The sequence below is a fragment of the Elaeis guineensis genome, chromosome 4 (genome assembly GCF_000442705.2).
Source record: "Elaeis guineensis isolate ETL-2024a chromosome 4, EG11, whole genome shotgun sequence".
Classification (NCBI taxonomy): domain Eukaryota; kingdom Viridiplantae; phylum Streptophyta; class Magnoliopsida; order Arecales; family Arecaceae; genus Elaeis; species Elaeis guineensis.
The window spans coordinates 16,044,204-16,066,463 of NC_025996.2; the positions used below are offsets into that span (position 1 = coordinate 16,044,204).

The following is a 22,260-nucleotide window of genomic DNA, read 5'->3' on the forward strand; positions in this document are numbered from 1 at the left end:
GGACTGGGTTCAATGATCCAGTCCACGCCGAACAGTGCCGCCCTCCCCGACCCTCTCGCTCAGCTACTGCTGGACTGGAAAACACGAGGAACACATTGCTGGTGGCCCCAACCACGCGTCCTCGCTCCACCCTCATTTCTCTCTCTCTCTATCTCTCGAGAAATTATAGGATGTATGCATGGATGGGGATATAAATAGCACCCACCACCCTCACTGAGATTCAGACAGACGGAGAGACAGCTCCCAGGAAAAAGAGATGATGGCTCGCCGCTTCCATTCTCTCTTACTCCTCCTCGCCCTTCTCCCCTTGCTGGCCTCCGCTGTAAGTGTTAGTTTTGTCCGTCTGATCTCTTGTATTTTAAGTAAAATCGTTCCGTTGTTACGATGATTAAACTGAAAAAATAAGGGATAATGAGAGCAGGAGGATGATGAGTGCGTGTACACGGTGTACGTGCGGACGGGGACGCCGATCAAGGGCGGTACCGACTCCACGATCGGGGTGTCCCTGGGCGACGCGTCGGGGCTCGACTTCCAGGTGAAGGACCTGGTGTCCTGGGGGGGCCTGATGGGCCCCGACCACGACTACTTCGAACGGGGGAACCTGGACATCTTCAGCGGGAGGGGGCCCTGCGGGCTGAGCACGCCGCTCTGCCGCCTCAACGTGACCTCCGACGGGAGCGGGAAGCACCCTGGCTGGTACCCTCGACTACGTCGAGGTGACGTTCACCGGGCCGCACCTAAACTGCTCCCAGACCCTCTTCAACGTCTATCGGTGGCTCGCCACCGACGCCTGGCCCTTCCAGCTCACCGCCACCATCAACGTTTGCGACCAGGCCCGCGCTCCAAGGAACCCCAACCTCGTCCTAGGAAACCGCCTGGACACTGACATCTGATCTCATCGCCTTGAGGTGGTGGTGATGGTGATGGTGATGTGATGGGTGTTTGCCCTTTTCCCAGATCCAGAGGTTTTGGTGTATTCCGTGTGAGATGTTTCGGCTTAATGATAATCATCATGTCCGATGATAAATAAACAGCGCTGCTAGTCTTTCCGATGATAAATAAACAGCCTGCTAGTCCTTCTATGGCTGCTATTTCATACTTCTGTGCTGTGATCTATCTATTTATTTTAGATCCAACATATTTCCTTTTATTTTTGTGATTTTGTTGTGCCAACACTTGGATAGGACCCAGCTTCAGCATTTATTATTCGTTCGTGCCAGTAAAAGAGAGATTACGAAATAATTCTTTCCATAGCAAGTCCCCAGACTGCATCCAACCTCATCGAGTCTGAAGGCCGAGTTTAAAAAGCCGGAGTTAATGATCTACATGATTATTATAGAAAACAAAAGGATTTTAACAATTAGTCTCGTCAAGTCTTTTATATTTGATGTTATTACCTATCTTTTATACGTTTATAATTTTGTTAAAACTCGTAACTTACCGCTTTGTACGTTTCTCATGTTAACTAGATGAATGAAATGCTTTACTTATACCGTCCTTGCACTGATTTGACCCTTTGATCCATGTCCTTCTATCTTTTGTTTCTTTAGCGACCAAATCTCCAAAGAGATTATGGTGTAAGCAAAAAGGGGCTGAGACCTGATTTTCATTTACAAGTTATAAGGACATTTTTATCCCTTTGCAATCATGAACGATGTTAATCGAGAATCAGTCAATGAGAGCCAGTAGGAACGATCTGTACAAGAAGTTTACAAGATCCTTACGTAAATAAGAAAATGATAGAAATTAATATACAAATATGAAAAATTTAAGAGAATAATGCACAATTTTTTTTAAAAAAATCAATACTTAAATAAATAAAACTTACCCATCAACTCTTCTTTGTACACACGCGCACACACATCCAACCACAACGACACGATAGCAGTCTGAATATGATTTCAAAGTCCCTTTTATGTCCAAAAGAAAAAGGAAAAAAGAACCATCCATTACCATTTATACATCGCATAATGAGCTAAATGAGAAAAAATCTGCTAGCCGCAGAGATTTCAATGCAATCCGTTCGAATATGATGAGGCATTTAAACACAGGCTTCATATTTTCACAACATATTACAGTCCCACGAAGTTCCTGAGATGGCTCACAGGCACATCGAGCTTTATCCCACAAAAAGAACAAAGTGCAGAATGCGTCAATTTAGCTTTGAATATTTCCATACTTGTATACTGAACTTACAATCAAACAAACCATTCTAAATTAGACGACAGAACTGAATTATTCAGAAAAAAGAAATACCAAGAAGCTTTGATACACCAAATTTCACAAGCACCTACACCTATATATGTACACAGGGCAACGCCGCCTCAGGATAAGGCATGTGAAACAATCGAAACTTTACCATGCCACTCGCTCCAAAGCAACGGTACAGGATACAAACTGCAAGAATCAACCAGAGCGACTATAAAATTTCTTATTTGCTACTGCAACCCGACTTCAGATTAATTGGATATTGCACAATGCAAAGCTATGCAACGGAACAATAAGGCTCTCCATGGATCTTCGAAACAATCGAATTGATAGCGTAGGCTCATCCAATAGTTCAATGGGTGCAGATGGGGCTTTACAATAGATGGCCTGAAAATCATGTACAGAAAGACCTACAGCATAACCATGGGCCTCCAATTTCCTGCAACATGCTATGGATGGAGAGGGGCTGCCAACACACCTACCCAATCAATTCTCCATGAAGATATGTTACAAGTATAAGCACACGCACAGCCACAGAACTGTTGCTCACCAGCATCGCAATGCAATTGGATTTGTATCTTCAGCACAAACAGCTTGCACATCCTGATTATATATAGATAGGTTTCACATCATTGGGCCCAAAACTCATGCCACAGGCCGGACACCTCCGTTGGCGGTTTCCAACGGTCTTTTGAATGCACTGATTACAGAATAAATGGTAGCATTTGGCAATAACAACCTAGGTCCATAAGAAAAGAATTGCAAATCAAAATATGCGGACAACAAAAAGTAGAAGATTTTCTTAATCAAAAAAAAAAAAAAAAAACAGCAGCAGCAGCAAGAAAGAGAGTAGAAGCTAGTCGATTAACAAGATAGCTTATATAACACAAATAGCTTAATAGTATCAATAAAAAGTAAAAAGTTATGTCAATTTCCAAGCTTCAGTTGTGTAATTAAATGGGCTTCATAGGCACACAGTTAATTATTAAAAAAAAAAAAAGAATCTATTTTGAGTTCTTACCACTTTTTGCCTGTCAAGGCAGACACTACAGTAAATCTATTTTGAGTTCTTACCTCTTTTTGTCTGTCAAGGCAGATACTACACTTCAGTATTCCCCTGTATTCCCTTATTTCATGCCTAAGCTTTTCTAGAACTGAATAGCCCTCAGTTTGAGCCTTAAGATGTTCAGCTTTCCTTGTCATGACTTCCAAGTCCTCCTCTATTCTCTTCATGTTAAACCTGATTGGCTCCACAAAAAATTCATGAGCTTTAGCAAAACACCCATCAAGAATATTAAATAGAAGATCAGTTAACTACCTCTCCTTCTCTAGCTCTATTAGCAGCTCAGTAACATTCAGTCGGCTTGTCCCTGCCTTACTTTGTATTTCATCCAATGATTGCCTTAGCTGCTGAGACTCACCCCACACATCCAATAGCCTCCTCTGGGCATTCTCCAAAATAACAGAATTTTGCCTCCCATCCTCCGCAAGTTTCCCAACGTGTTCTGACCAAACTTTTAACTGCAAAAAGTACAGAATTAGATTTCAAGCACCTTTAACAGTGACTGATTGTCTTTAATTTTTTTTTTTTTTTTTTGGAGGAAGGGTGCGGGTGGATCTACCATTTAAAAAAGTTACCTGCTCATCCAAATGTCCGACTTTTAGGTTGTATAAATCCATGACTGAATTTGCTTGTTGCAATTTTTTGTCCATCAGTTGTATTTCTGTCCGCAGCGCATCATTCAGTTGCATTGCTCTCACACCCTCGACAACAAGCTAGATAAGGAATTTAAAAAAATGAGACAGAACTCAAAGTAATATGCATAGATGAAGCATGACGGCTATTTTCACAATTTGTTCATATTGTAATTTAACATATGTCCTTGCTAGCATTAAGCAGAGTAAAATGTCCATCTTAATTACCAGAAGCAGATGCACAAGCAGGAGTGAATTAACAAGAATCTTTAAAAATTAGAGGTGTGCACAAGAAAAATGGTAAACAAAATCCGCTCGAAAGAATTGGAAGCCCTCCGTTGGTACAAACTTTTAGCTATAGAAAATGTAGGTAATCTAACTCCCAACATCTTAAATCTAGATCCAAAGCAGACACTGCTCACCTAACAAGGCCACTAATACAAAGATAAGAAATGCCCCATAACACCTATTAATCCCTATTAAAAGTAATCATTAGAGTATAATAAGGCCTCCAAAATTCACGGCCTTCCTTAACGTATCCATACCATAAATCTGAAATTCTGTAACGATATCATAGTCAAGACATTTTTTGGTAGGCTGGAAGCTCATCTTGCCTTGTGCCTTAACGCAAAGTTCTTTGAAAATGCTTTGAGGCTGATGGGTGAGGCTACATAAAATGTGACACCTAGACCTTGTATTATACAAGGCATATGTGTTATGCCCCACATAATGCCTTTCATTGGTGCACACTGTTAAGCTTTAATTATTCTCACAACCAATAGAAGGTAGGGGATGAATTCTCATACTTTTGAATGGTTTTTTCTTTTTTGTGGCTAGAATGCAAATTATGGAGAATGTAATTTTTTAAGCTTTATACTTGGTGGTGATATTAGACCAACTAATTTTTTTCACCACATTTTTGAGGATGAAGTTCTAGATCTTTACCAATACCTAGCAAACTAACTACCCCTGAACACAACAGTCATACTGTTTATCTTGCATTTTCATGTAATATTCTCAATTTTTTAATGCTTCATTTGATGAAATAGAACTTATGCTGTTACTACCATAGGGTTCATGCAATGCCTTAATGAGATTCTAATCAGCACATACTGTTAAAAACTTCTGCAACAAGCCTCTTCATCTGTATCATGGTTAACTTATTAGGCAACTTTAGAGGCAAATTTCTTCCTAAAGATGTCATGACTGGCATTATCACTGGCTTACAGCTCACAACCCTCCCTCTAGCCATTCAGAAACTAGCAAAAATCATATAAGACTGTTCCACCTGACTGGCATTATCACTGGCTTACAGCTCACAACCCTCCCTCTAGCCATTCAGAAACTAGCAAAAATCAATAGGCAAAACTCTGAGCAGATAAATGAACCTTTTATTTTTAACCAAATTATTTTAGAGATCCCATTATTTTCTGCAATATATTGGACACAGTATATACTTGGATTGTGAGTTGCAAAGTCAATAAGGGGGTCTAGGAGAGACAAGATTGACCAACCTGGCACTGCTGGCAATAATTGGCTCCATGCAGAAATTGCAATGAGCAAGACCCAAGCCTATCTAACCTTGTGAGCTTGTCTGTATGAACCTCCAAAATAAATAGGATGAGACATGAAAATATTTCTCCAAATTATGTACCCAACAAACATTCGAGTCCTCGATGATTATACTTATTTCCATTTCTCCTCCAGTCAACCTTTATACCTCCAAGTCATATTTAGATATCTGACAACCAAGGAAGAACCCCCCCACCCCCTTCCCCTTCCTTCTCCCTCTTTTCCCAAAGAAAAAAAGAGAAGCAAGGGAACACATACAATTGAAAACCAGATCTGATGAGCAATTCATAATGTCAGAATATTCTAAAAGCTCACAGAAAGCCATCCAATCCAACCAAATGTTGGTCTATAAAAATTTTGAAGGGAAGTCATCCAATAGCAAAGAGGATGTTGTCCCGTGCTTCTGATGATCAGCGCAAAACCATCAGATCCTTTCATCAGTACAACAACAACCCGACAACCGCCTCTAAAGCCAAATTTAAATCAAAGCTATTTGATGCCTCCATCCCACAGCTAAAAATGTGAGGAATCACATGCCAGAATCTTGACCACAGGCATCCATGAACTAAAATTTTGTATGTCATAAATTATCCGTTTTTTAATAACAACATAAACTTTAATAACTTGTATCACATCTAATGCAAAGATTACATTCGAGCACATCTTGAACTGCATCGATTATAATACAGATGAGGAAACTCTGGCCATTTTACTTAAGGTTCTTTTTGGTGAAAGTTGATGACGAGGATGCTAATAATTACGATGTTGCCATTGCATGGCTAAGTCACTTAAAACATGATGTGACAACTATTTCTCTACTCTTCTTAGTAATCATTGTAGGAATAAGAGGTTAACAAACTATAAGTCCCATTAGGACTAGAAAAGATATTTTTATTTTATTTTCTCATTAATCGGGTGCTGTAAGAATTAGGCAATGAATCCAATATTAGATGAAATCGATTAGCTATAGCTCTAAATACCGACAGTCTTCTCTTTCGCATACAAAATTGAGGTAATAAAATTTAAGAGTTTTCCATCTTCGCATGTTGTTTGAGGTCATGGTAAGAGGCTCTGATTATTTTCAGTGCGATGTTGAGTGACTTCAATCGAATTTGCCTGGTGATCTAACAGACATAGGACACTTCTACCAAAGCCTTGCTAAATTAAAGACATGAGCATGGTTTGCCATACTGCCCAGTACAGGGCGCACCATACCCATACTAGTATGCCATACCACCCCATACCGACACTACCATAACAAACCGCGTACCGACACTATAATAGGATTTTACAAGTATAGAGACTCATACCGAGATGGCGAACTTTGGGTGTGAGACTAAAGGTGAGAAGAGACAAGTGCGAGCCCAAAGGTCATGCCAGAAAAGGCTTATAATTATTTATATTGGTTTACTTGAACCTTACCATATTCTCCATCTTAATTCATTATTTCCGCTTCCGCCATCCATCAATTTATCCCCCTTCCACTTATTTATCTATCCCATTGCTCTTACTCTTGACAACATAGGAAAAACTGGAATCCTACCTTTTACCCGCATCATCCTCACTGTTTTAATACATAACTCTTTACAGTGATCTTAAAAGCAGTTCACAAGATTGGTAAGATGACTTATTATTTAAGCATAATGAACCCACATATTGGAAATGATGAGGAGGATTTTTATCCTTTTGCCTTTCCTCAAATCATTTGGAAATGGTGATGAGACTTTTCATCCTTCCAACTTTCCTCAAATCATTCCTCCACTCTTCTCTTTGATTGCTTCCATCCCAGCTTTAGTCTTCTACTACTATTTTGCTCATTTTTCACAAAAATATTACCCTAGAATGAGTATGAAGCAGAATAACACCTTAGCGTTCTCCAAAAACACCAGCAAGGCCTCCACTTAAAGAAAAGCTCTAACATTAACAATCTATTTAACTATGCCAAAGTTCAGCCAACTATTAATGTTTTTACCCTTGAAATAAGATAATGAATGCAAACCCTCATCAATAAGCCAACTCTACATTGCATCATAGTCAAACAAATTGACATATTCTGTGGAAGCTTCTTTATTATGCCTAATTTACAGAAAATGTCATGAAATTCTCCAACTCAACATATACGCATAGCATTCTTCCTTTTATTAAATTGTTTTAATGATTTCGCACATATTGACCATTGGATTATCCATAATTCTCAGGTTCAACTATCTCCATAATCTTAAAGGTCCCAATGCATGAGGATTACGCCACTGCAGGGTCTAGGGAGAGTCGGATATATGCAGCCTTACCGCCACATTTCCATAATGTTAAAGGAAAACATTAAGCTCTCCAACACAAAGGGCTTCAACCTTTTCTTCATGATGTAATTGTAATTTATATTTGCTGACCATAACATAGACTATGCATCTAACTTGTTACATTTCTTACATACATGTTTTCATAATTTTAATGTCAGCATGCATAAGCCTTTTAATTGCTGTCGGAATTGTTAGCACTGCATCTAGAGAAGGAAATGCCTGCATAAATGTCTGGCTACAATTTTATACCAGAATGCATGTGGCATGACAAAAAAGCTTTGCTTGTAAAAGGATTAACTATTAAACTTCAGAAAATGACACAAATAGCTACTGAAGTTCTGGTATTGTGTTACATCCTATGATTCTGTACCAAGAAAATTTTACTTGCTTATTCTAATCCTTTACTTCTTAGAAATAACAGTCTTCTATGTTTTTATCATATTTTGAAAGATGATGATCATGCTATGCTCTCCAACGAAAGGTAGGCTTACAAGGGGCTATGACCAATATTGAAGGAAAAAAACCATAAACAAACCCAACTTCAACCATTACAAATACAAATCTAAAAATCACCTTGACATTGTAATCATCTCTCTCTGTGATTTGTTGCAACAGGTGTTGATTTTGAGTTTGCATATCTTCATATGCTTGCCCAATACTCTGCAAGGAATGTGTGAAATATTTACTCCAAAATATACTTCCATCAATTATAACCCTCACATTTAATAACATTACATAAGCAATTTCAAACCTCAATCTCAGATAAATATGCTTCGCCTTCTTCATGTTTGGATTTCAAAGTCTCAGAGTATTTACATATTTCCCTGGATAGAATGTAACAGGCATTTCATCATTAACTTCTTCAAGCACGATAACAAAGAAAAGACTCTCAACAACCCACCAGTTACTATTCCTCTGCTTGACCAAATACAGCAAATATAAGTCTTCAAGAATGAATCAAGGGCCGAAAGCATGATGAGTTTAAATTACTCGACAATGGATAGTTCTTAAGCCTCTAGATCATTACATTAACATTCAATTACTGCAAGATGATACACTCAATTACATTAACATTCACGTGCGGCAGAAGCACTCTACAAAGTTATAAGAGTAAAATAATAATAATAACGAATATTATAATAACATGATCATCATTAAATCATCAAAGATTCATCTAATCTGAAACATATTAAACATGAGGTCTAGAACTTGTATTGCTCGCAAAGTATGATTCTACACTAGTTTGTTTAATTTGTCTTGTCCTTCAAGAATCCAAAAACCATAGAAAAAACAGAACAAATACCTCCCAGTATCTTCCAACTTCTGCCTCAACTCCGCAATCTTAGCTTCAGCAGTCGCTAGTCTCTGCTGGGATACTGCTTCAGCTTCATTGGCTGCCTTCACACGGCGCTCCAAGTTGTGTTCATCAAGAGATGACTTAAGGCTTTGAACAAGAGCCCATGACTTGTATTCCATGTCCCTAGATTCTATGACTTCTCTACATAACAAAAGAATTCAAGCAGCAAGCTTGGTGATAAGAATCAGATCAAAACAACAGATTAACATACATTAATGAGCAGAAGCACTGCATGTTTTATACTGAGATATGAATGCAAACACTAGCATGGAGTTACCTTGCTTTTGTGACATACACACAACCTGCCCGCTTGTCATGGTGTTTATTGTTGCTTAACAGCATTATTTTTCTAAAGATGGCATGCCATCAACTAATAGAATTAACTAATCTACATCTAGTGAAAACACAGAAATGCTTAGAATTTTCAACTCCAATAGTTGATAAATATAATGCAATTATGTCCCTAAAAGCAAGTTATCTCACCTGCAATTGCAGACACAATTTTACATCATAAAACTAAATATTATATATGAAAATATGCATATTTAGATAGACAGAGAAAGGGATATTATATATGTAATATGTGTTCTATGCCCCGATTTAAAGAGGCATAGGTGCAAGGCAAGGAGTCCAGAATAAGAATGGGGCAAGGCATGAAACACATTGATTTTACTAAAAGGTCTAAAAATGTATTAAAAATAATGTGAAGAATAAGCAAGTAAAAAGCATAGCTATTCCACTCACAAATGGCTACAATAATTGGACTATACGCCACATCCCACATTCCAATATGCACAAATCCTAATGATAATAACAATTTTATATGCAATGTTCAAGAATACCAGTGGGATGGTGGACATTCCATTGTCCCAAATGTGAGGACAGGATGAGTTGAAAAATATACCAAGATGAGATGAGCCATCCCATCCCAAGTGTCAGGACAAAGGGCGTCCCTTGCACAAAAACTAGGAAGGCCCCAATAAAACCTTGATCATATGCACCTAGATCTGAAAGAGTCCACGCACGATATCATGCAAAACACATCAGAAGAGATCCACTTCTTATGGTAACCTAAAATGCATGCTTCCTATATAAGGCAAAATCTAAAAATATTGGGTGTGCAGCTCACATGAACCGCTTAACCTGACACCCTTCACATTATAAAGCCCCAAAATGTTTTACAGGGCCTTTCCTTCAAGCATAAAATTAGGCAATCCTCAAACAAACCTTTCCCAAAAAATGCCAATAGGAATTCGGAATGAAAATAAGTCATGGTTAACTAAATTCCAAAATATTAAAACAAAAGCCCCTGCAAATTCAATACCTTAAAAGAGGATAAAATTCAAGAAGCATCAAGTGATTTTACAGAAAATGATAAAATTTACTACCTGGAATCAGTAGATTCACGTCTATACATCTCTAGAAATATATTCAACTCTTGATTAGCCTGTCTTAAATCTCGAACCTACATCACCATAAACATGCAACCTATGGTAAAGTAGATACAGCAAGTGCAAAATAAACAATATAACAAAATAGCATATAAAGCAATATAATTTAATACCTCCTAACACAAAGAGAGAAATTAATTTAAATGATCTACCAAATGTAAAATTGGTAAGCATGATTTTTACAGGTAATATAAACTATCACACAGGCTATATTGCCAAACAAGTTGTCAATTTCAATCACAAATCAAAGTGAAACATGATGTTACAAATACAGGCTAGTTTTTTAATGCAAGTTTCAAATTTCATGGTACGAGGATGTCCTAGTTTCTCCAAGGAACAAGATATCCCACTCTCTTTCCCTGTCCCAGCAACCATCTCAGTCAAGCATCTTGATAGGTACCCCTCCATATCTCTCTCTTCTTTCCTTTATTTCTTTTCTTATTCATTTTTTTCTTCTTTTTCAATTTACTTTCCTTCTTTTCTTCTTCCTTCTTTTCTTCCTTTTTTTCCTTTTTCTTTCCTTACTTTCTTTTTCTTCTCCCTTCCTTTCCTTTTTTCCCTCCCTTTTTTTCTCCTTCTTTTCCTTCTTTTTTTTTCCTTTTTCTTTCCCTTATTTTCTTCCTCTCTTTTTCTCCTCCCTTCCTTTCCTTTTTTCCTCTTTCTTTCCTTTCTTCCTTCTTTCTCTCCTTTCTTTTTATTCTCCCTTCCTTTCCTTCTGTCCTTTTTCTTTTTCTTTCCCTTTCTTTTTTTCTTTTCTTCTTTCCACACATTGATGGGTTTCACATCCCACCCCATCCAATTCCATTTTCTCATAGGAACAAGACAAGATGGCTGAGACACCCCCCGTCTCACCAAGATTTAGAAACATGGTTTAAAAAACCCCTTCCATAATGAAGCCAGCTTCACTATTTATCATCGTTTAAAAAAAAATACGATGAATAGGGATAGTCGCCCCTGTTTCATGCCCGCGGAGCCGCAGGCCATGATTTCACCATCCAGTGGCTATGACGGCCAGCCGAAGGCCCTCCAGCGGCCTCTCCACCGGCTTTCCCTCCCTCTTCTTTTCCTCCACCCTCTCTCTCTCTCGACCGTAATTTGGCAAAGGAAACAGAAGCCTTTGCAGCCCCGCAAACACGCCCGCGGCCCACCTGTGGCCGCCATCGGTGTCTCCTCCAACCACCCTCTCCCTCCCCCTCCCCCTCCCCCCTCCCCTCTTTCTCTCTTATTCTCCTTCCCAATTTCTTTCTTCACTTCTATGTCAATTCGTGCCAATCCGGTCTGGTAGGATCCGCACCGACTTGTACCACCGACTGGCCGACAGGCACAGGTCTCGATATTGGTTTTGCGGTCCTTGCACAGAACCTTTAAAGCCCCCAACTTTGATAATGGTGGCATTCTATCCCAAGTTATTGGTACAACCATCAAATAGCCGTCAAGCTAGCCAACATCTTCAACTTTCCAATTTTCCAGAAAATTAAGCTTTTTTGCAAGACTTTTGAGATGCCAGAAAGCACTTTTTGGCCCTCCAAAGGAGGCTCATATACGGAAAGGGAGGCAGGTTTTTCCCAACTCTATCATTAATTCAGCACGAGCTAAATTCCCTAAAGTGGGATAGCTCCAATCTAAGAGAACCATATGACCTACCATGAACCAACCCAACTACTTCATGTGGGTCTGGACAAGTTCTAAGAGCAGGATCTGCCAGATCCAGGGCTCAATAAAATACTGAAATTTCGAAAAGTCATAACATCTACTTTGGGAAGAATTTGGTGATGCAATTGAAGACAAATTTAATATAGGAGTCAAGAATCAAGATCTAGCTTCCACTCGAATTTAAAAAATGTTAAATATTTTTATTATTTTTGTAACTTGTATTCTATTTTAATTAGGAGATAAATCTAACCTAACTTGGAATGGACTTCACTAGCATAAAAAGAGAACCTGACTCAAATAACGAGAGTGGACCTCTAAAGAGTAGTAGAGAACATGCACCTTCTCCTCTTTAGCTAAGAGAAAAAAATCAACTCAAATTAAGACTCACTAGTATAAATAGATGGCATAGGCCATGATTTTAGAAGGGGAATTAGAGGGAGAGAAGCAAAGAGCATAGATTCTACTTTTCATCCCAAAGAACCCTAACATAAGGAGTGAAAACAAAGAAAATATACTCTACTTCCCACCTATGATATACACAATGATTTGTGGATCATGAAAAATTAACGAAAGAAAAGGGGATCTAGGCCTCACTTTTGCCAATTTTTCTATTTTCGAAATTTTCTTTTGAGACATTCAAGTTGAGCAGGTTGAAGGAATTTCTTCATTCTACCTAATTGGATCACCTATGAATAGCACAACCTCATATCATTCTTTAATTCATGCAAGCCAATATCATACAATAGACTGAAATTGCTCATAAAGATAGCTTAAAATCTTGATATCACATCTAACATTATTCTTGACTCATGTTGTCATAGAACTTAGCATTCATCGATAATACTACAATAGTCAGTTTTAGGCAAGAAAAATCCTACTTTTGGGAACCTTTTGGTTCACAAATAACCTTGAACAAAGCAGAATAAATTTCACTTATCCAACTCTACTCAGCCAAACAAATTCTTTCTAGGACCCAATAAAGTAGAATAAGGGTATTTTTGGAATTTCAAAAAAGTGAAAAGCACTTTTTGGTATTTGTCCCTCTTTAACTGGTCAAAACTATTTTGCCATTATAGCCAAATAGTTTTCTAGATTAAGAATAAGTAGAGATAATTAAATTTATGCAGTAACCAAGCAGGACCTAGGTCATTATTGATTTTTGCATCTCATTCACAAGAATATTTATGCATATCCAGACTTTTAGCTTATGACAACTGTTTACGTGAAACAAAAGAATGAAGGTAAAAATCAACCAGTAATCAAAGGGCAAGATTTTGACAATCTACAAGCCTATTTCATTTGTTTATTTGAACTAGCAAATGAGGCTCACTATCACTTGTTAGTAGGCTGAAAATAAAAACATATGTACATAAGATAGCAAGCATACCGCAGACTGCAGTTTCTTTACTTCAGAAAGCTGGCTAGCATATTGATCAGATATACATTCCAGCTCGGCCTCCTATAGGAAGAATATGTTTAAGTCCTTCCCACAATCTAATATGGACAAACTAGTGTAATGCTTTTGTATAATGACCTGTACGACAAACCCTTACCTTCCTTTGTAACATACTGGAAAGAGATTGAACTTCTGCTCGTAAAGAATGGAGCTCTGAAGCAGCTTCCTTATATTTACCAAGTTCGCTTTGCATGATTCCCATATCCTTAGGTAGTGAGGATACTAGTGCTTTGAATTCTGTGATAATTTTTTTCCTACCTGAAATGTTCAAGGGTGATGCCTAAAAAGAGCGTATCGAATGATAAGGTAAAGAAATGCTGATTTTATGAAGTAGAACCAAAAAAATTATTCAGCATACCTGGTTCTCTTGAAGCCTCTTCAAGCTTGGTTTCCAACAGAATCCTTTCCTCAGCTAGTCTGTGCAACTCCTGCTCTAGCTCAACAGTTCTAGATTCAGAAAAGGCAGATACTCTCCAAGATACCTCAGCTAGATCAACTTTCAAAGTCATTTCTTTTCATGCCAAACAAAGTTGTCCTTTTCAACCTATCATAATAAATACGGAAAAAGAATCTCTAAGTCCACCAAAAAGAAAGTCACACAACCAGCATATCTAAATAGGCAACTTATATCTACCGACCAGTTACCACCTGTAATTTCTCCAAAGATGCCCGACACTGATCCATTTCTGCCTTTGACTTTTCTAATTGATCGTTCAGCAACTGAAAAGCTTTGGATGAAGATATACTCTTGATATCCCTCAAAGTGTTCTGCAAATTATTTTCCCAAATACATAACGAAATTTCAGCTGCACTCCAATTGAAAAAGTATTGAATATAGTATACAATCACACTAAACCAATAACAGAAAATAAAACAACAAAACTGACCTGCAAGTTAGCTAACTTCTTCAAAATTTTAATTCTTTCTTCATGTAGACTCCTAATCTCTACCAGCCGGCTTGAAACTAAATTCTGGTCAGGATTCCAACAGCAAGACATGAAACTATCACATCTATCAAAACAGCTGCTAAATATCACAAGAAATTATGTGCTGATGTGTACCATCAGTTCCTTGAGTGTAGACTCTAGATCTTGTAGTTCTTTTTGTTTATCTCTGACCTTATCCCCACCAACATGTTTATTTCCTAAAGTTGGAAAAAGAAAAGGCGTCCCTTGTGTTGTATCTCTTTGTGCCTTGAGGGCTGCCAGTTTACGATTGCTTTCTTCTAACTCAGCAACAGTACTTGCCAACTCCTCTTCACAAGAAGGGAGGCAAAGGTCAACGGCAGCAATAATACATAATTACTGCATGCAAAAGGAACAAGGCATGTGCAAACATACATTGGTGTGTGTAATGAACAATCTTCATGCAAACTTATGGACAAAAAGCTATGAACTCCACTTTTGAAGATGTAGCATAAGTTTGTTGCAAGAAGGCAAGCATGCACTGCATGTATGATATATTGAAAATTTTAAGAGGATCCTCTGAAAGACATAATGAAAATACCTGCCAAACATTTATGTTCAGCCTTATTTTTAGCATCCGCATCTTGATGGTTCTGGAACTTATCTGTCAACAGTCTATGTTTCAAATGAAGATCACCTAATGCCGCTAAAAATTTCCCAAGTTCCACCTCCAGATCGTTAGCAGTCTTAATTAATTGTCTGCTGTGCTCTATGATGCACCAAACCAAAAATAAAAATAAAGGTCAGAAACACGTTACAAACACAAACCCGAAGTGAAAAGTGTTGAAATAATAATCTGCAACATGAAACTGGAGGTTTTACCATCTTCTGGAAGAGACACCAGGAGAGCAGCAGCAAGTTCCTCATTTACATGGCACACATCATTAAATGAAGCTATGATATTATGTAAGACGTTTTTTTCCCTCAGTTGCTTTGCTCCTATATCATCTTCTTTTTCACTAGGGGATACATAATTTGAGCTTTCAGTAGCACCAGTTTCTAGGAGTCTGTTTAAAAAATCATCCTCTGTGTGGCAGGATGCTCCATCTGAATGAGAAAGTAATACTTGTTCATCCAACAACTGAAGAAAGGACACTATAAAATTAAAAAAAAAAAAAACAAATGAAGAAAGGACTGTGACAAAGATGAAGGTGGGAAAAAATTAACACTGCTCCCCCATGGATAAGCACATAAAATGATAAGCTCATGGAACAGTGCCATACAGACAGATGCACTGCATACAACATCCCTGACACACACACACACACACACACAAAAAGGAAAGAGGCCTGAGCTAAACCTGACCCATGGCAACCCCTACTATAATGTGAGATCCAAATTACCCTCACAACTCCAACATCCATTGCCTTATCATCTCAAAAAAAGTGCGACTTTAAGGTTACATCAAATAGCTGCACAACTTTAATGATTTCATGTGCTGGTTCTGCCAGGTAGCAAGTGACAAACCCAAGGCAACATTGGCACATAGCATGGGTTGGCACGGAATCTATTAAAATTATTTTGAAATTTTAAAAGGTTTTTATTTTATTTTTTGTTTTTTATTTTTATTCCTATTTGTTGCTTCAGCACAAGGAACAGTGCATGGCATGCCACAGCCAGCAGTCCTGCCAAGAGGCAGGTGATAGACCAAACACCATCACCTGATTCTATTATCTGGTTACAGATTAGACAACCAGTCTAGAAGAATCCAAAAAACTACGTTTCCAACAAGTTGTATATCTGGGTGTTGTAACTTGTGAACCACTTGGAATATGACCAGTGAACAAAAAGTATGCACCTTGAGTGCTGGATCTTTGGATGGGGAAAGGAAGGCAGTATGGAACTGCTTAGTTCAGCTAACAAAATGAATATGGCATGACAACGTAGCAGGCCTGCCAAATTTTCACCACAAATGAATTTACCGATTATATATAGAGCTTTGAAATGCCAAGAAATACCAAAGAAGCAATAGGTATACCATATATTCTTTTGAATAGTATAGAGCCTTGCAACAGGCATTACCATGAAAAATATCTTTAAAATTATTACTTATTTAAATGTCTCATATCTGATCGATATCCATTGCAGAAGCACTTTTTATCCAGTGACCAACAAAGCAAAAGGAGGGAAAAATAAGACGAATAAAACTTTAACTAAAGTAATCTAAGCATTCTATTTTCATGAAAGGGGAAAAAGAGCATAAGACATGCATTAAAACACGAAAGCTGGCTTATTAGACTTTATTGAGTATCTTCTCATGTTATCCTTGTGTAGCAAGTCTTGCAAAAGGTATGTACGTGCAATTCCCCAACCCCAGTGAAGAAAATTCTAATAAGTCATTAGAAAAAAAACAAAAATCAACTGTTGTCTTGTTAATGAATTTTTAAGACAGCACTGCAAAGCACTCAAATCAAATATTTATATGTATACTATCTTTCATAAAGATTAGCAATCCTTTGAACATGAGCTAAGACAAAACTTTTTAATTGTTTGTCCCATTTATACTAAAAGTAACCTCTGAACAATGAGCAAAGGACAGGTTTATCAGGAAGAAGGCTAGAAATCTCACCCTCTGTCATATGAGAATGTCTTAAATCATATCCATCACTTGCAGATCCACTTGTGCAAACAGAAAGCGATTCCAAATCACCGACAAGCTGTTGAAACATCCAAAAAAGTATTCAAGGCAATGCACAATATTTGGTGGAATATCATAATTAAATAGAAGAAAGGGTCACTTACTTGCTCCCATGAGTTATTGACCACAAGTAATGTGTCCCTGTAATTCTTATGTTTCTCTTTCAGCTGAGTGAACTTATTCTCAAGAGCAAGATACTCAACTCTCTGAGCTTCTAATTGTTCAACAAGCTTTTGATTTTTGTATTGAAGGACAGTGACATCAAGCTACAAGATTTAAATTACCAGAACAAATTACTTTACATCTTAAAGAAGGAAAATAAAATATTGAGACACAAACATCCGACACAGGCTTGCCTTTCCGGTTAAAATTTATATATGGAAAGTTTACAACATGAGACTAAACATCAGCATCATAATCCAAGAGACACACACAAACACACACAATGACACAAATATATGCCTTATACCCTAAGCTGGTTATTTCATCTTGTGATGGTATACAGAGGTCAGGACAAATACAAAATTCAATATTAGAGTTTTAGACTGAAACAGTATATCCTTTATCCTAGCATCCTGAATTCTATCAAAAACCTATGCTTGTCCCATCTTTATTAATAAGAATGCATCTTTCTTTTCAGATAAGCTTATCAAAAGATAAATAAACTAATATAACGAGAGGATGGATTTTGCTTTCAAACAATCACTCCTACCAAATGAAAAGCATAAATTCAATTATCAGTTCTTATGAGATCACTGACACAACTAAACAGTAGCTATTAAGCACACAGGAGAAAAGAATAAAGAGCAAATGTTTTCACAGAGAACACTTACAAGCTTCCAATGCTATCGTTTTACAACTAAAACAATCGTGCATTCATAATGTATATTTCATGGATATCTTCAGATGCCTGAATGGTTAAAATGAAGTGCAAGATCCAACTAAGGGTATAGACAAACAACCTAGTAACTGTAACAACTTTTTATTAAAGAATATTATTCTTGCCAACTACACAAGAGTGACCATCTCCAAAAACCATGCAGGTGCCGCTAAATGACAAAATTCGGTAACGAGAAACTTTAACCACATCATTCACAAGAACTTGATGATGAAGACATTGAAGAAAGATTAAAGAAATAATTCTGTTTGTTTAGAAAGCATTATCTGACTGAAAATTCAACATGTTAGGCATTTGTCTAATGTCTACAATAGTATGCTTCTACTATTAGATTTTAAAAAAGCAAAACAGTAGTCTGATATATCAACAAGAGGTTTACTTCCAAAACAATAAGTAACCAATACTCTTCTTGCCAGAAAATGATTAAGAAGTAAAGAAATAAATATAAGTAGCTCATTAATATTTAGATATTTGACACCCATGTAATGCCAGATAAAAATATTTTTTATCCAGAATGGGGTTACCTCTAATAGGTAATTCATTCCATTCAATCAGAAGCACGGATGTTGGAGTAGGACAAAATAGTACATGTTAACCTTCATGGGATTTGTACTACTTGCAATGCTAGCCACACAGTCTCAAAATATCTGTGCATCTTTTTGAGATACTAAGTAGGTATTATGTTTGAGAATAATATTTTAGTGGTTCTCGAGTACTGCCGCATGGTCTAATGCATATTTTCTTCACATAATGCATGCCACTGCATAACTATGCATTTATATGTTTAGATTTATACATCAAACACCCTTCATGTGTCTAGTAGAGTTGTTGTATAATCATTTAACTAGCATGTGCTTGTGTCATTCATATGCATGGGACTCAAATTCATAACTAGCTCAGTTAAGAATTAGGTCCATGTATAGGACAAATCCCAACCAACAGGTCTAGATATCTTATCTGACTGGATCTGATTCTGATACAAGTCAACTAAATCAACCTGCGAAACATGGCAAGCATATACAATCAAAATGCACTGCAATAATTTTTGAAATTTGGAACAGTATATTGTTTGCTAAACAATAAGAAGAATTTAATAGCTAATAATATCTAATAACTAACAATTTTTCTTTACATGCCTCCTAGTTTACTAGCAATTTCACTATAACAAGCTAGAAACAAATGCACAAACTTGAATGATGGTAAAACACTGTTTCATTTCCATGTATAGCAAAGTTGGTGGCTCTCAACATGAAAGGAAGGGAATTGCACCAACATGTTAATCATCTATGTGTTACAAGTTACATATCACAAGATAGTAAATTGTTCATAATCTAATGATTAATAATAAACTAGCTTAGACTTAAAAATAACAAGGCAAACACTAAACAAAATATTGCATGAGACAAATAGCACGTTTGATTTTGATAATTGGGGAGCTTTTGAAGTAAGTAGGTTAACCTATGTAGAAGTTTCCTGCCATTGAAGGAGTAGCACATGGCACAAAATGATTTCCTCAACCATGCCCACATTACATGCATGCCACACATTATGTAGCCTTACTTATGAGCCCCAAGGTATTTTTGAATAGTCTAACCTCAACATGAGGAGAACCTCAAATCAAGAGCATTAGATATAAAATATAAATGTCTAGTTGCATTGAAACTGATTTGAAGCTTTCATTCAATCTTAAATGTTACTTTTAACTCAACCTAGCTTGGTGCCACATAGCGTACCGAATCATTCCCACTGAGGGTTCAGTTCATCCTTTTCCAACCAATAATTCCTCAAGAAAATAAAAATACAACATATCCAGTAAATTGCTTTCCTAATGTATAGTTTATCTTTTCCTTCGCACATAACTCAATTAAATGTGACATAGGCAACCACCAAACAACATGGATAGGAGTAAAGCATCAGACAGTCACAGCATCCAATCAGTGCCCTCTCAGCTGCAGCATTAAAGATTACTCCAAAAGGCTTATGAAATCATACTGGATTTTATTGATTCAAAGAGATAACACAGCAATTAATCAATACTGTCATAAACTAATTACAGCATTTGAAGTTTTATATGATACATGTGCAATGATTTAAGTTTTATAACTTGTGCTTCAATTGGACTCACAACTCCAGCCTCATTTCATTAAAGCACTCTGCAACTCCACGTGTACTCTTTTAAGGAACAAACTTTCCTTGTATTTTATAGCCCTGACCACCGAACAATCAACTAAAATATTAAAAATTGAAATTTTGAAACTACAGTGCACGGTTGGGGATCATATCAATCAAATCCTTAGACCAATCAACCCAATTACTTTCTAATCAACATCATATTCATCTCCTCCCAACCCTAGAGATGACACAAAAAAGTCCAAAAGCAGACTCTTACGGACCACAATCGGATTAGATCACGACTAAACAAAACTACTAATCGGGAGACGTTCATGATATCCATAAAGATCATACCTTCTTGTCATCCAAGCAAGGTGCCAAAGGTTGCTTCATGGCAGCTGCTCCGGCAGTGGGGGATATGGAGCTGAAATGGCGCCTCTTCCGGTCCGGCTCGCCAGTGCTCCCCATAACTATAAAGAAAAGAGAAACCCTAAACAACTGCTCCACAGTCACATGTGGACTCAAAAAGGAACCAAATTTGTCTCTGGAGAAGCCAAAGATCGATATAGCAAAAGGTTTCTCGCACGCGAAACGAAAATTTTCAAACCCTAACTTACAGATCACTACAAAAAGCCACAGAAAGATGGGAAAAACAAGTTCGGGCAAAACTAGGGCAAGAAAGCAGACAAAGATTTCGACTATTTTGACCAAGATGGGATCTTTCCTTAACCTCTACCCTTTAAAGAACGCCAAAATCCGAGGGGTGGAATTCTTTTGTTGGGGCGGGAAGGGGCGAAGCAGGGACGGATGTGGGAGGTGGGAGTTGGGGCCTGGGCATACAGGTGGGGTTTCTAGATAGGAAGCGAGCAAGACACGAGCACCCCCAAGAGAAGAGAGAGAGAAAGGGTGGGGGGTGAGGGGAACGATATTGGGATGATGGGATGCGGGCACGGGACCAAGGGGATTTACTTTTAGGAAACTTCGAGGGTATTATTGTCATTCAATAAAATGGCCTCTGATCCCGACCCTCGATGGCGCTATGGATGCTACCGTGCCGAGACGGGTTTAGCGTTTACCGAACCTGTTGATAATTCAGGTCTAATTTCTATTCCCAGTTCCCTAACCGAACCATTGCTGGATTGGGTCAGGTCCAGATTCGGATCATAGATACGTACATCAAGTTTGGGTCGATTTTTGAGGTCGGGTCTGGAAACCATCGAATATCAAATATTATATATCTGGAAAGTTTTTTTTTTTTTTTTTTGGCAACTTATATCTTGAAAGGTTCACCAGACTAAACAATCCATACTTCCAGAAGTTCATAAACATCCACTGAATACTGCAAAAATTCAATCGTGAACTAAAAATACCCGATTGCTAACTATATAACAATAATGAACTAAAATCATGTCATTATTTTTTTTAATTAAAGGATACATAAATAAAACTAGCGTTATTGTATGCATGTATATAGTTCGAGCATAATATCCGAACCTAACTCGAAATTTTCAGCAGGTCTGTCTTTGATTCAATACCCAACCTATGTATTGGTTTAGATGAAGTCCAGGTTGAGTTCTTATTGGGTACTAGATATGCGGGTTTGAGTTATAGTCCTAATGACACCATCATACTTTGCCTCTCTGTGGTGATGCATAAATTAGTTCACTAATAGTAGCTAAAAAGTTTGTAATGACAAATATCTATACTATATATGAAAGAAGAGTCCCAGGCTCTCCCAACACGATGCGCATCAATTTTCCAGCCCGCCATGTATCATAAATCCAGGAGAGATCCTGGGCTCTCTTTTTCCCTGAATCTTTTCGAAAGCTTTTTGTTCCCTCTCCATGGGTCTTTGCCATCGCTGTCCTCCCCTTCACTCCCTTCCCCTCCCCTGGCTTCGCCGCCACTAAACCCCCTCACCTCCCCGTCCCAACCTTGGCTGCCACCTCCCTCCCCTC

The 22,260-nt window shown here is 37.7% G+C and overlaps 2 protein-coding genes across 2 annotated transcripts; one reads left to right on the forward strand and one right to left on the reverse strand.

Annotated features, from left to right (window-relative positions):
* Positions 1 to 154: 154 nt before the first annotated feature.
* LOC105043681 (PLAT domain-containing protein 3) lies at positions 155 to 1,098 on the forward strand. Its single transcript, XM_010921336.4, is given in 3 exon segments — positions 155 to 322; positions 422 to 700; positions 702 to 1,098. Coding segments are annotated over 3 exon segments (537 nt in total). The 5' UTR covers positions 155 to 256; the 3' UTR covers positions 894 to 1,098.
* Positions 1,099 to 1,980: 882 nt separating this feature from the next.
* Positions 1,981 to 21,222, reverse strand: LOC105043680 (E3 ubiquitin-protein ligase BRE1-like 1). Its single transcript, XM_010921333.4, is given in 20 exon segments — positions 1,981 to 2,947; positions 3,283 to 3,448; positions 3,527 to 3,729; positions 3,847 to 3,984; positions 8,346 to 8,432; positions 8,524 to 8,596; positions 9,076 to 9,270; positions 10,518 to 10,594; positions 13,621 to 13,692; positions 13,787 to 13,947; positions 14,048 to 14,203; positions 14,206 to 14,233; positions 14,338 to 14,457; positions 14,577 to 14,660; positions 14,751 to 14,944; positions 15,196 to 15,363; positions 15,477 to 15,701; positions 17,224 to 17,311; positions 17,397 to 17,558; positions 20,657 to 21,222. Coding segments are annotated over 20 exon segments (2,643 nt in total). The 5' UTR covers positions 20,771 to 21,222; the 3' UTR covers positions 1,981 to 2,815.
* Positions 21,223 to 22,260: the final 1,038 nt, after the last annotated feature.